Source organism: Psittacula echo (genome assembly GCF_963264785.1).
Source record: "Psittacula echo genome assembly, chromosome: Z".
NCBI lineage: Eukaryota > Metazoa > Chordata > Aves > Psittaciformes > Psittacidae > Psittacula > Psittacula echo.
In genome coordinates this window covers 85,554,697-85,568,983 of record NC_137742.1, presented here as the reverse complement: position 1 = coordinate 85,568,983, position 14,287 = coordinate 85,554,697, and the positions used below count along the sequence as shown (strand labels likewise).

The window sequence follows — 14,287 nt, the reverse complement described above, 5'->3', positions numbered from 1 at the left end:
TGGTCACAAATGCTTGAACAAGAGGGTGGTGAAATTGTTGGAAGTGCACACTGATACTTACATGAGCAGCACATATTCTAGAAAATGTTCCTGATGCGGCGAGCTGTCATTTCACCACACCTGGTGCTAGGGACAGCACTTTCCATTTGAGATGCCCTACTAAAAGTCTGGTGGCCTGGTAATCCTTTGTATTGTAACACCAATTCTGGCGACCTGGATAAATCCTGTTGGGTAATTTCACTCTACCCCCTTAAATCCTCCTATCAATGAGAAACATGCAAGGAGTTTTCCTTGCCCAAAGCTCTTGTGAGTTATTAGAGAAATGCCGTATATTATTGCTGAGTTGGGAGGAGACCTTCCATTTCAGGGAAAGCTGTAGTGTTTTATCTATTTGCAAGTTCCAATTCATAAGCAGTTTTGGGGTAGAAGAATAAAACACCACCACCACAAAAAACTGGAACAAAAACTGTAAGTAAGTATCTTCTCTTATTATCTTTTCCCTCATCTACCTATATATCTGAAAACAAGGGGCTAATGGAGATCAAGGGGCTGGTGAAGATTGTGTTATTTATGTTTTTGCAGAATCAGCATGAATTTCCAGTTGTGGCCTAAGATCCAGTGTGCTTGGTGCTGTGTATGCACCCAAAAGGGCAATTCCTGCCCCAGAAAGATTGGAGTCCACCTGGGCTGAGGTGGACTTTGGTTGAGGCAGAATATGAACTTAAAGCACTATAGCTACTTCCAAGTAACTTTTGTGTGTGGGTGCACTGAGAGAGGATTTATTCCTGGAGTAAGTGAAAGAGCCCTAAATGTTGTTGTAATTGATTCATCTGGTTTGCTCCTGTGGTTTATAGTTAGTGGTAAACACTTGAAAGCTTTTTTCCCTGGGCTGGCAGTGGTGGAAGTGACCTTAAAGACATTAGACTGTATTGTTCATGTTTGGCAATGGCCCTCATTATCTCAGAAGGGAATTGAGAGAGAGTTGAGGAGGACCAATTGTGGTCCTTCATCCCCCTCACTGAAAACTCATCTGAACAGACTGGTAGGGTATTCTTGCAGAGAGAATTTGTATGCCTTTTGCCTGCATTTACAGAGTGTTGTTAGGAAATGAAAGCTCTGAGAACATAATTTCATGGAAATATTTCGCACTGTGGTTTTTTTCCCCCCTCCCATTCTTGTTTATCTCCAACTTTAAGTATAAATAATTAAAGTATAAGCTTTTGAGAGACCTTGAAGCCTGTAGTTTCATCTTTGCTCTTCTGCTTTGGGCAAGGACACAGCTGATCATGGTGTGACTCACTGGTAACTGAAGTCATTCAAAGTGAAGTGAACCTGGTTCTAACAGATTCCTACCTTGTTTGACTATCTCCTTTCTTCTGTTTAATTTCAGAGCAATCAGCGTGTTGACCTGTATAAGTGGAAGGAAGGGAATGGGGAAGTTTGCACATCACTGCAAGGTCACACACGTGTCATCAGGTAAGGAACACACAAGCTATGCTGCAGACTGCTGGGTGGAAAACGTTGCACCATTTCACAGAAGCTGAGTGTTTTGGTCCTCACCTTGTTCAGGCTCTGCTGTGAGACTGTTTTTGCTTTTCTGGACTGAACTGCTTTCCCATTTGGGGGCAGTATCACTTGTGAAGCAGCTCACCCTGTCACGGCTGCCCCCAGTATATCAGCTTAGCCTTCGATAGCTCCAGTGTCCTTGCTTTAGGCCACTGTCCTTGTGTGGTGGTTTAAGCCCAGCCGACAGCTCAGAACCATACAGCTGCTCACTCACACCCCCTGATTTGTCCCCCCCTGTTCCCGGAGGGATGGGGAAGAGAATCGAAAGAATGTAAATCCCACAGGTTGAGATAAGAACAGTCCAGTAATTAAGGTATAACACAAATCACTACTGCTACCAGCAATAATAATAATGAGAAGGAAAATAACAAGCATAATTGCTGTAAGGTTCAGGGTCAGGAGCATGTTTCACAGATGTTTCACTTAGAAGCATTTCATTACTTCTTGGAATTTACTTAGAGAAATTATTAAGATCTTGCTTTTTACTTAGAAGATTTCAGTAGATGTTATGGAGTGGCCATGAATTTGTCGGAGAAATGGACTGGGGGCTTGTGAGAAGTTGATGCAAACTTTGTGTGCTTGCCTTTGCTGACCTGCTATGATTTTCCATTTGCAGTGACCTGGACTGGGCAGTGTTTGAGCCAGACCTGCTGGTCACCAGTTCTGTTGACACGTACATCTACATCTGGGACATCAAGTAAGAATCAGTATCTTCCTGCACTGCAGGGGAATCATTGCACTCCTTCCATAAGTAGCAGCTGGCAGGGCAAAGCATGCACTGAAGGGTGCTGCTCTTCAGCTGTGCTTGCAGGGGCTTTGTCTACGTCCCATAATCTGAAAGACGACTTCTCTTCCCCTGTTTTCAAGCCAGTTCAGAGTCAGTGAAGGGCAGCAGACTGATACTCATAGTCATGCTCCTCTGTTGAAAAAATATTGACAGGCTTCATTCCCTACCCACTTCATATCTTTCCTTGGGAGCTTTTCCTGGAGGCTGAGGATGTTCCTCTATCTGTTGGGATTTCTAGCTGAGTGAATGAACACTATTTCAAGATCCTGCAGCCATTTTACACTAAATTCACTGCTTGTTGTGAGCTCTCCCTCAGCGGTGGGAAGAGTGGTAGTGGTATTTGGGAACATTTTCCTGTTTGTGCTTTCCTTTCATTCCTGGTGCTTTCTACCGTGAAATTTCTTAAGTGAGCAATTTCAGGTTAAGGGTATCTCCAACTATATATCCCAAACCCACCAATATTAGAATTACGTATTTTACACCTGAGAAGCAAGGAGGTGGCACTGAGACTGCTGGGTACTTTTGCTGACTGTACAGCAACTGTTTAGGACCGCCGGCAAGTCACTTGGTTCCTCTCTGCCTCCCTTGCTCAGTTGTAATAGGAGGATAATTATATAACCCCACTGCACCACGCTGTCCTGAGGCTTGTTTAGCTCCTGTGAAGCTCTTGGATCCTTGGTTAAATGGTGCTTGAGAATGGCAATATATTATTAATGTGTAATTAAAAGACAGAGAGAGACAGTAACTGCTGGTTGTGTTTTCCTGTGATACTTAGTGCCAAGCGAAAAATAGAGCTCGCTGAAGGTTTGTGTCTGCCTGTATCACTTGACCATAAATGCTTGCTTAGGCAGTCTCTGACTAGCCTCTACATCCCACCTGTGCTGGTAAGGTCTTTGAGCTTGCTGGCATGGTGAGGTCCTGGGCCTGCTGGCCTCAGGCAAATGAACATCCTGCTGAAATCACTGTCTTTAGTGACACCCTAGAAAGGTAGCCCTGCAGTAAGGGCAGCTGGAAGTTGCCCACTTAATTTTTTGTACAAAATAACTGTTTGATTAGGCAGAAATTCTTAAGAGGGAAGAAGTGCAGTCCATTCCAGAAAATGTGCTGGTTTTCAGCAAACGCAAAAAAAGCTGAAGACAATATTCCGTATTTTTACTGGCATTTTTCATGAAGGGGCAGTGTAAATTCCTGAAAAGCAAGGTTAATGAGCAAATTATTGCCTTCATCCATGTCCTGGCTGCTAGGAGTTGTCATGGTGCCGCACTGACTTCTACCACTGCAGAATTTGGCTTGTAGAGTCTTCACACAGCTGGGCTTACTTTCTACTGATTTTGTTATTATATGCTAGCCATGAAGTCTTTGCTCTGTAGTCACTGCTCCATCTGCCTTGAATCAGGGTCTGCAAAGGCTTGAAAACACATCAGTGGTTTTTGTCAAGATTTTCCACAGCTCTGTTTCCTTTAATCCTCCTGACAAAGACTGTCTTGTTGCTTACTGCAGCAGCACTTAGTGAGCCCAGTTTTCTTGCCTGCCCAGTTGCAACATGCCACATGTTGCACATGTTTCTCTTCCCTCTAGTTGTCTCCAGTTCCATCCTGTGTCCTAAACTGCTGTATGTGGTGGCAAGACAGGATGGCTGTTGTCCTCCAGCTAGTCACCTCTTTCTTTATTCCATTTAACACTAGTGTATTTTGGTAACCAGAAAGCACATTAGCTCCCAGGAGGCAGCAATACAATTAGTCCTGGAGTAGCAAGGAGCTCAATGGGGAGGCTGGACCTTCTGGGCTATGCTATGGGTACTCATATTAGCTATGTTGTGTTTCAGAGACACCAGGAAGCCTACAGTCTCTCTCTCTGCAGTTGGTAAGTATAACATGTACATGTGATGTAGGCATTAAACAAGCCTATTGACGTGTGTCCCTGATGTTATTCCTCCCTCCTGTCATGCACCAAGGCTGAACATGGCAGAATACAGAAGGGCCACCACATGTGATCGTCCCATGTAGGAGCAGCCTGAGAGGCCCCAGTTCATAGCTCTTAGAGAAGCAAAATTCAGAGGGAATATGAAGCCCTTAGAGGTTCCCAGGCATGGAGAGTGGTGCTTGGTCTGGCTGTCCTGAAATTGATGGACAGTCACACGGTATTTGTGCTTTTTAGATGTAGCTTCCTCCCTGCTTAATCATCCTGCTGCACTGTTTGTCCTGTGTTGCCTGTCTGTAATATCTCCACATCCTTTTATGTTTGCTTATATCAGCTGAGAAACTAACTCACACCTCAGGCAGTACTGTTGAATCCTGCTGACTGCCAGCCTGCCCCTTTACTTACTGAGGAGCTGGGTACATTAACCTGCTGTTTCTGCTTCCCTGGGGCACCTTCAGCATGACACAGAAATGCTCTCTTGGAGCTGTGCTTGGTCTGGAAAGACACTTGTTGTGGCTATTGGCAGTGTGACTCTCCAGCCACCTATAATACAGCCTGGTGGCAGGTGCTTTGTGTCAGTCCTCACCAGCTGTGTGTTGGAACTGAGTGAAGCACAGCTGACAAGCAAAATGTCCTTCTCCTGAGCTACTGTCCCCAGTATTAGAGCAATCCTCCCACTGTGTATGTCTTACGCTCTGCTTCTTATTTCTGCTTGGGCTGCACATCCGCTGTGTCTCCCTCTTCCCTTGCACCCAGTAAACCCATCTGTCACAGCAGTGCAAAAACCTTCTTGAATCAGAGAAAAGCAGCATTCAGTTCTGGTGCCTGGAGTGAGGGTCAGCTGAGCCAGCCTGGCAGCTAGCTCCCCAGAAGGCATCCTTCCTCCCATGCCCAATTCTGTTTAGTGCTGGTCCAGAGGTTTGTGTACCCTTCAGTGAGTGCATCAAATCATCAACTGGCAGCCTGTTTACAGATTATTATTATTATTACTATTATTATTACTGTTTGTTTTCCTGACTAATTTTTTGATACCTTGTCAGGATGAATCTGCTCACCATGCAGCAGAAGGTGGGGGATAGCAGCAGGCTGAGCTCTGTTTGGCTTTCTTATGGACCTCGCCTTTCTGATAGCTCAGAATATTTTGAAAATACTGGTGGAATAAGGATAAACAGAATACATATTTCTCTTACAGTATTTGAACAATCCACATCTACTGAAGCTGTGTTTTGAGTAGAAATAACTAGTCATCTGCTGTTGACTGAGTCACACATGATATCCTGTATAATCATATCTGGACCATAATCCCGTTTCTTTACAAAGCTGTTGATTTCTTTGACTTTTGTTGTGTATTTTGACAATTGAGCCTGCCTTCCATCCAGTGAGCCTTACCTCCAGCTAGCCAGACACAAGGTGCACCTGCATTACAGCCTTTTACACCTGTCTTTTAATAATAAGCCAGTAACACTGGTTCATTATGTAGCATCAGATAGTAGAAGGGATGTTGAGGAGACAAATTGGTCAATCTGTGAGTACTTGGAAGTAACTTGAAGGAAAACAAGGGATTTGGGAGAGGAGTGGGAAACCTGCAGTTCTTATCTGGAAGAAGTTGCTCCATCTGAGTTAATGGATGCAAGTATTCTAACTGGGGACAACCTGTGACTAGAAACTGCAGTGCAGATCTCTAGGCATGTAACTGGAACTGTCTTGCTTTGGACACAAACACTATGCTGAGGAATTGGGAGTTAGTAATTTTCATGCCACCCTTCATGCAGGCTTCTGGGATATCCTTCCTCTGAACTGCCTTTCCTGTGCTAAGAAGAGCAGCTCTAAGCCCAGGTCAAGGGTGTCTTGTGTCATTTACTTTATAACTGCTTGTTCTGACCTGCTGTGTTTGTGCTGCAGCTGGAGCTTCCCAGGTGAAATGGAACAAGAAAAATGCCTACTGTTTAGCAACAAGCCATGATGGGGATGTCCGAATATGGGACAAAAGGGTAAGCTGGGGGGGGGTTGAGCAGTCTGTGCATATTCATAGAATCTCAGACTGGTTTGGGTTGGAAGGGACCTCAAAGCTCGTCTAGTTCCAACCCCCTGCCATGGACAGGGACACCTTCCACTAGACAAGGTTGCTCCAAGCCCCGTCCAAACTGGCCTTGAACACTGCCAGGGATGGGGCAGCCACAGCTTCTCTGGGCAGCCTGTTCCAGGGCCTCACCACCTTTAGTGAAGAATTTCTTCCTTATGTCTAATCTAAATCCACTCTTTTTCAGTTTAAAGCCATTCCCGCTTGTCTTGTCACTACATGCCTTTGTAAAAAGTCCTTCTCCAGAACAGAGCATGTAAATAGCCTCCTTCCCCATAAACTACGTCTATTAACATTTTGCTTTTGTTCTCATAGCACTTCACTGTTTTACTGAATAGAAAGTATTGTTCAGGGTTGTACTTGGTGACTGGAATTTGCCACAGCTTCGCAGGACCTTTTCTTCAGCCACTTCTGCTGAACTGTTTACCTTTCCCCAGCAGGAAGGTGTTCTGCCTCCCTTGTTAAATTGTCTCTTTTTATGCCAAAGTACTAGTCAAAATTTCAGGAGTCCTGTGCTGAGGAGGAAAATGTCTGTCCTTGCAGAAACCCAGTACTGCGGTAGAGTACTTGGCAGCTCATCTCTCTAAAATCCATGGTCTGGATTGGCATCCTGACAATGAATACACACTGGCCACTTCAAGCCAGGACAACTCTGTCAGGGTAAGTGTTATTTTTGGGATTTCTGCTTGGGAGATGTCAGGATGGTACAGCAGATCCCTGTCTACTACTGAAGGCTTGAGGAGTGCTTGCCGTTGGCAAGATCTGGATCCTCATTTTTTGCTTTCTGGCCACCTGTGTGTATTGAGCCAGGGGTGTGCTTACAGAACAGGCAGAAAAGTTACTGCAGGATGGATGCACATATTTTTGCCACATATCTGTGTTGATTTGGGCAGTACTGAGACTGAAAACAACTGTCTCTGCCTGTTGCTTGTCAGAAGGGAGCTGGCCACACTTGCCAGAAGAGCCTTCTCAAAATGCAGTGTTGCCAGCCTCAAGCTGATTACAGCAACTTGGGGGAAAGACATACTCCAGTCCCTGGGGTTCCCAAACTCATGTTGAACTGGGTTATCAATAAGAGACTGCCTGCAAGCGCTGCTCTGCAGGGCCTTTTACTTGGAGGGAATTGTGTGCTTTGTATGTCAGCCAAATGGAGTTCCTTCACATTTAGCTAAGATCTGAGGCAAATGCAATTGATACGTATTCTGGCAAAGCAAAGGTTAGGTTCTTCATGACAAAATTAGCAGTAACAGCATGGTGGGCCTGCCTCCAGTCTGGACTGGCACATTGGCTGGGAGCCTACAGGGTGCCTTGCAGCTCTGAAAGCCCAAGCAGGCTGCTGGTCTCCCTGCTCTAATTACTCAAGCTATGATCACTGTGAATATGACCTCAAGTCACTTGTCTAAGGGATGCTGCCAGATGCTGATAGCTTGATATTTGTCCTTTGGGGCCATCTCTGCTGTTGGTGAATGGGATTACTAATGATGCTGTAGGCACCATGGTATGTTTTTCACTCTCTTATATCTGCAAGCCACATGGAAGATTGCAGCCTTGAAGTATAGCCAGCTGACTCATGCCTTTGCATGTCTTTCTGTGTTTTATTTCTTTAAGTTCTGGGATTACCGTCAGCCTCGGAAATACCTTAATATCCTTCCCTGCCAGGTTCCTGTCTGGAAGGCAAGGTATACGGTGAGTGAGAAACTCAAATGCACAAAGGGACATTAAATAAAAAACTGCTGAAGGCCTCTCACCAGTTCTACTGCTGAACATTAGGTTGATTTCTAAAATCCCTCTTGGTGCTTAAAATACCTAGAAAAGCAACATCCACTGTGGAAGGTACTCAGGAGAAGGAATGCGAAGCATTGTGAGATGCCAATCTTGGGCATCATCCTCCTGGGGGATGAAGACCTAAGTGCAGGTGGTTTGCTCTGGGAGAAAGAGGCTCAGAAAGTGGCTGCTGCTTTCCTGTTTTTCTGCTCAGCTTCAGTATTGGTACATGTTGCACAGAGCAATGCAGCTGTGATCTTCCTTCTTTTGAGCACTTCCTCTACTCACAAGGTTTCCAAGTATGCCACAGTGGGATCTTGCAGCATATCAAATCCAAGAACTGTTGCCATTTATAAAGCAAGCATGCAGCTGTGTGAAGCTAAGGCTCTTGACATCAGTCATCTATGTTCTCTTCCCCAGACGTCTGAATGTGGTCTGAAGACAGCCTTGAGTCTTTGATCCTCTTTTCCCATGCCCATGGTGGTGGGTGTGAGACTGGGTTCCAGTCTGAGCATCGTGACCCTGAGCAGCTGCTGGGACTCAGTCCCCAGGTAGCAATTCTGGCAGCTCCAGGCAAATTGCAGGAAGAATGCCCTGTGTCAATGGTGAAATCCCTTCAGCCTCCCAGCTAAAATGTGAGGATGCAGCAGAAGAAAATTATTAATCTTAAATGAGCTTCATCGAGTATCTCAGTCTCTTTCACCTTTTACCTTGTAAGACAGTAGTTTTGCACAACATTTGCTTTCAACCCTCCCGGTTTTAGGCCAGGTTCTGTTTTGGGCTGACGTTCTTTAAAAACCACATATCCTTGATAGGAAAAGGGAAAAATTAGAGTATGATAACAGCAGCATGGTTCCCCAAGGGTAACTGAAAGGGTGTTTCTCTCTCAAGCCTTTCAGCAATGGGCTGGTGACAGTAATGGTCCCCCAACTCCGCCGGGAGAACAGTCTCCTTCTCTGGAATGTCTTTGACTTGAACACGCCTGTCCACACCTTTGTGGGACATGATGATGTGGTGCTGGAATTTCAGTGGAGGAAGCAAAAAGAAGGTGAGTTCAGGGCTGGATGTGCTGTCTCCTCTGTGCTGTGGCCATCAGCTAACCAGGGATGGGGAGGTCTGGCTCCTGGCTTCGGTGCTTTTGCTATCACCCTTTGACTCTTGCCTTTCCTTGGAGTAGCTCCTACCCACTTTCCTGCTTCTCCTCAAGCTTCAGCTATTTTGTACTTGTTTTATAGCAGCGCCCACAGAAGCATTGCCCTGTTGTTTCTGTGCTAACAAAGTAAATTACCAAATGCTGAGTGGGTCAGCAGTGACTCTAATTGGTTCCACTCTCCTGTGTCTATATTTGAATGTATCTTTTAGAATAAATTGTACAAACCGTTAGATGGGTGCACGAATCCTGCTCAGAGCTCCAGGCTAACCACTTAACCCCTCAATCACTGCTTGGATCAGCAGCCTCTAGCATATCCCAGACCAGAGACCCAGCGAACGCACCTTATCTGTGTGCTGGCAAAGGCAGGGGAGGAAGAGTGTGGGATAGAGAAACTGCTGTCAGAGTTCAGTCCTGACTGCGTTTTCCAGTGTTGGCAGCTAAATATAGGATATTCCATATTAGAAGTTGGATAAGTACACAGAGTGAGGCTTTGTTTCCAGCACCTCAACTGCCATTGACAGAACATGCACAGTTGGCTTTGGTGTCACTTGTGATATGACTTCGCAATGTCCAGGCCTCTGCCACCAGCTATTGGGGCAATTCAGTTAAGTCACCTTCTTCTCTATACCGTGCTTTTCCTCTTTCAAAAAGAGGGGACTGGTACAGAACCATGTTAGGATCTGGAGGTGCAGTCTAAGCCAGCTTGTGCATGAACATTCAGGCAGGCTTGAACCAGAGTTGTGTGTCTTAGCTGAGTTAGTAGCTACATATCGAAGGCTGGAATTCATCTCAAGCATCATAGATTAATCATGCAAGAATTCCAAGTCTGCTTCAACGTGGAGACAACCAAGATAGCACAGTTCTGCTTCTACAGAGCCTGCTGTGCTGTATTTAGACAGCCCCTGTGTCTCAGCGGAGGGGTGTAGGAAGCAGTTGTGCAGCAGCAAATTCTTGAGTGTAGCAGCTGTTTGACAAGGGAAACTTAAACTGTGTCACAAGGCCTAAACATGGGCATAAATAAGTCTGTGTATCTTTATCTGTTGGTAGATAGTATGTACCTAGATGTATTTCATTACAACCTGAACTTGTCATGGCATTGGCCAAGTCTTTCAGAAGGAAGAAGGGGAAGAGTAGAGCAAGCTTCTCTTAGCTTAGAAGTGTTTTAAAACATCGGCATCTTGAAACAGATAGGTTGAAGATAATTAGACTTTACAACTGTAAAAACAAATCTGTTTCTCAACTATATTATTTCTTCTATTTAAATAAGTATTGTATTTCCTTGTCCATTCCTAGTTGGAAAACTTGCATCATGTTCATTATACTTTGTGCTTTTTGCCTGTGAGTTATACCCCATTTAGAGGTGTGGTAACTGGTGCAGGGAGACATAAAGGCTGACGCACCTAGGTCAGTTCAAAGCAGAAAAGGACTCGCTTTGCCCTTTGGTTTAGTGCCGTACCCATTGGATCTCCCTGCTGGCTTGCTTGAATCTGTTTACACCAAACACAGGGCTGAGATAGTCTCTGTTTTCAGCCAGGTCTGTAAATTGTTCCTGTCCTTTGTAGGTTCTAAAGACTACCAGCTGGTTACATGGTCTCGTGATCAGACTCTGCGCATGTGGCGAATTGACTCTCAGCTGCAGAGGGTACGTAAACACTTCAGCTCTTGGGCTGTAGACAGTTTTCTTACAGGCTGGGTTCACCTCCCTTTCCTTATACTCCCAGTAACTCCTGTGATATCCTAGAGCTGCAGACATGTCAGCCAGCTGCTGCTCCACTTTCCTCTTCAGCTCCAGCTCAGAGACATCCCTAAGGAGGCCTGTGATGAGGCTTCTCTGTGCCTCAGAAGCTTCTGTGGAAGTGCAAAGCTGCTTTGTGGTGTAACAGTAAGTGTAGAAGTCATTTGGGGAAGGTGGAGATAGGTTCATGTCTGCACTACTTCTGAAGATGCCATCTCCATGGCTGCAGGACTGTATGACTCTTAGTGTTTTAGATTCCAGGTAAATGTACGGATTGTGCTCTCCACTTCCTCCCCTTGTTTCCATTGCTTCTTAGGCTGGTGCAGGCAGTGTGAATCCTGTTACTCTGCTGTCCAGCAGCAGTTACAAGTTGCTGATGCAGTTACTAGAACACCCATGCTGGGTCAGACCAGAGGTTCATATGGTCCATATTGCCCTGTTTCATCTTCAGCTGTGGATGCCTTGGAAGGGTATAAGAGCAAAGCAAGTATGGAGCCCTGCCAGGCTCCTGCAATTTGCAGCTTAGAGGCTCATTGAGTCTGGCATCTTTGTACTCGACAGAGCTTGATGAGTTTCACTTCCATTGACTTGTTCTATCTTTTCTTGGACCTGTGTAAATTTTTGCCATCTTTAACATCCTATCAATAAGGAATTTCATGACTTTTCATGCATGTTGTGTGGAAAACCAAGTCCTCTCATCTGTTTATTTTGCAACCTGACAGTTTCATTGCATTGAAGGTGAAATGAGCAGCCATCTTGTACATGCTACTGATGATTCCATAGATATCTTTGATATTCCTGCTCAGCTACCTTCTTTTTCAAGACAGAAGGTCTTGATTTGCTTCATCCTTTATAAGAGATGTTTGTCTTCTGCCTTTCATGACCCTTTTTCAGCTTCACTATTCGGGCTGGGGATATGATCTTTGTTCCTTCCAAAGAATTCTCAGTACTGTGGTTTTGTAAATTGTCAGGCATAATTCCATGAAAACATCAGCTTAGTCTGGCCCTCCGCATTTTGTTCCCTCAGTCAGCTTGAACTTGCCATTTTTTAACCCTATGTGTGTTGCTTTATATTTATCTGAAGTTCATCTTTTATTTTAATACAGTTACTCCTGTAAGGTCCTTCTGTGATTGTTTGCAGTCAGCCACTCTTGTTACTACCCTAAAAAACTTGGTGGCATCAGCAAACCTGGTCATGTCACTATTCGCCTCCTATTCCAGGTTTTTAATGAATATGTTGAGAAGCATGTGTCCCAGCACAGATCCTGCAGGAGTCCTGCAGGTCTGTAACAAATTTTCTCTGTGAAAAATGACCCTTTACTCCTATCTGATACATTTGTGAACATTCGATTTCTTTCTACTCTTTAAATCAATTGTTCATCCATGTCAGAGCCTTTACACTTCCTGTGCTGGCTCCCACTCCACTCTTCTGTCCTTGTCTTTGTCTGAATCAAACAACACACGTGATGGCATGTTGCTGGTGACCAGTGCTTTAATTTGCTACATTGCACAGCCTTTTTCTTTTTCCTCCCTATGTTTCCTCTCTTCATCTTCCCTGTTTTCCTGTGCTGAACTTGAAATACAAGTTTTCTTGGTCTGTTTTGATACAGGACCTAGAACACTAAGGTCCCTAGCATGTACCTGGGTCTCTACATCCTGCTGGAGTGTAAATATCAAAAGCAGAAAGTGTGCTGCTGTTATATCTGATCTAAAAAATTAAACTAATTCTGACAAATTAATTCAAGGAATTAAAGTCATACCAGGTTTTGTTTTGATTAAAGTAAAACCTGTTACTTAACTGGCTCTGTCGATTAAGAGGCTTTGTAAGTGAGCAGGAGATTTGGCCAGGCTGTCTGAGGTGACAGAGCTGAGGATGCTGGAAAGTGGAAGATCACCTGTCTGTCATAGAAATGATGATGAGGTCTAGGTCATGACTGTGGCATGGATAGACCTACCTTGCAAATCCTGCTCCCTGGAGAAACAAGTTGTTTAGTGGTGGCTCTTTCCACAGCTTGGTTTCTGTTGTGCAGCGCATGAGTGTGTTTGTTCTTTTCAGCTGTGTGCTAATGATATCCTGGATGGAGTTGAGGACCTCATCGATGGGATTTCTCATCTGCCAGAGCCAGACAAGACCCTTCACCCACAGGACTCAGAGCCCCACCATAACTCTGGCCATGGGGATGAGGAAGGTGAGACAAGTGATGGGTTGTTGAACTTCAAACACCACTTCTCTTTGTGTTGGGAAGAAAATGCATCTTGACATAAGAAAATAATATTGTAGGCAAAGTGCAAACTGCTGCTGTTCCAAAGGCTAGTGGATTCCCCATGTGAGAGGAGGGAAGACACTAGGAGTGTCTCAGAATGGTCTTCCCAAGTTTTTTCTCCTTTACCGCAATGATTCTAGGTCTAAAATGAAGCTCTTCCTTGTTACTAATACCATTGCATTCTCTTTTTGTCATAATTGTGGCTTGCAGACAAAAATAAGGCAATAGGAAAGTAATTCTGCTTATTAAGATAGATTAGTTTAAGCTGAGAGGTGAGCCCACAGAAGAAGGGACTGTATGGGTACGGCACTCAAGACACAAGCTGCTTACTTCATACCTGATACCTAAACACTTCTGCTGGGGGTACTGTGTGAACTGATCTAACGTGCAGGTGTTTGCTGGTGTTTTCTCCCATCCCACTGCTGATCTTCCAGACAGGTGGGGAGGAAGCTGCATCCCGTAGTCTGAGGGGAATGAAGAAAGATTTCAAGGCCTTGGGACAGATGGTTAAAGATTCAGGGGCTCAGGTGATTTTCTCTGCACTCCTTCCATTTTCAGATGATGACATGGGATCAATTAGAAAAATTCAGTCCATAAATGATTGGCTTCAAGACTGGTGCTACAGGCAGGGTTTTGGATTCTTTGATAACGGCTGGTTTTATAAGACACCAGTCCAGACAGTGATACGTGGGAAAGGTTTATCTCACAGGGGCAGAAGGATGCTGGGACAGGAATTGGCAGGGCTTGTTTGGAGAGCTTTAAACTAGATTTGAAGGGGGATGGGGTTGTAGCTGGTCTGGCACCAGTGAGGCAGCACTCTAGAACTGATGAAGACTGGGAAGCCTCCCATCCCCGTAGGGTGAAATCGGTGTGCTCAGCTCGTGCCCTGAAATGCCTGTACACCAATGCACACAGCATGGAGAATAAGCAGGAGGAGTTAGAAACCTGTGTTCAGTCAGTAGATTATGATCTGGTGGCAATTACAGAGACATGGTGGGACAGCTCACATGACTGGAAC

At 44.9% G+C, this 14,287-nt stretch overlaps 1 protein-coding gene across 1 annotated transcript in view; it reads left to right on the top strand.

The window, feature by feature from the left end:
• Positions 1-14,287, top strand: part of WDR59 (WD repeat domain 59) — a gene marked incomplete at its 5' end in the record, with an annotated part of 52,303 nt that overhangs the window by 8,338 nt on the left and 29,678 nt on the right. Inside the window, 9 exons of the mRNA XM_080638709.1 lie at positions 1,391-1,476; positions 2,183-2,263; positions 4,179-4,216; positions 6,176-6,264; positions 6,897-7,013; positions 7,962-8,039; positions 9,009-9,165; positions 10,833-10,912; positions 13,062-13,194. Of these exons, the coding sequence (XP_080494835.1) occupies positions 1,391-1,476; positions 2,183-2,263; positions 4,179-4,216; positions 6,176-6,264; positions 6,897-7,013; positions 7,962-8,039; positions 9,009-9,165; positions 10,833-10,912; positions 13,062-13,194 (859 nt within the window). The remainder of the gene's footprint in view (positions 1-1,390; positions 1,477-2,182; positions 2,264-4,178; positions 4,217-6,175; positions 6,265-6,896; positions 7,014-7,961; positions 8,040-9,008; positions 9,166-10,832; positions 10,913-13,061; positions 13,195-14,287) is intronic.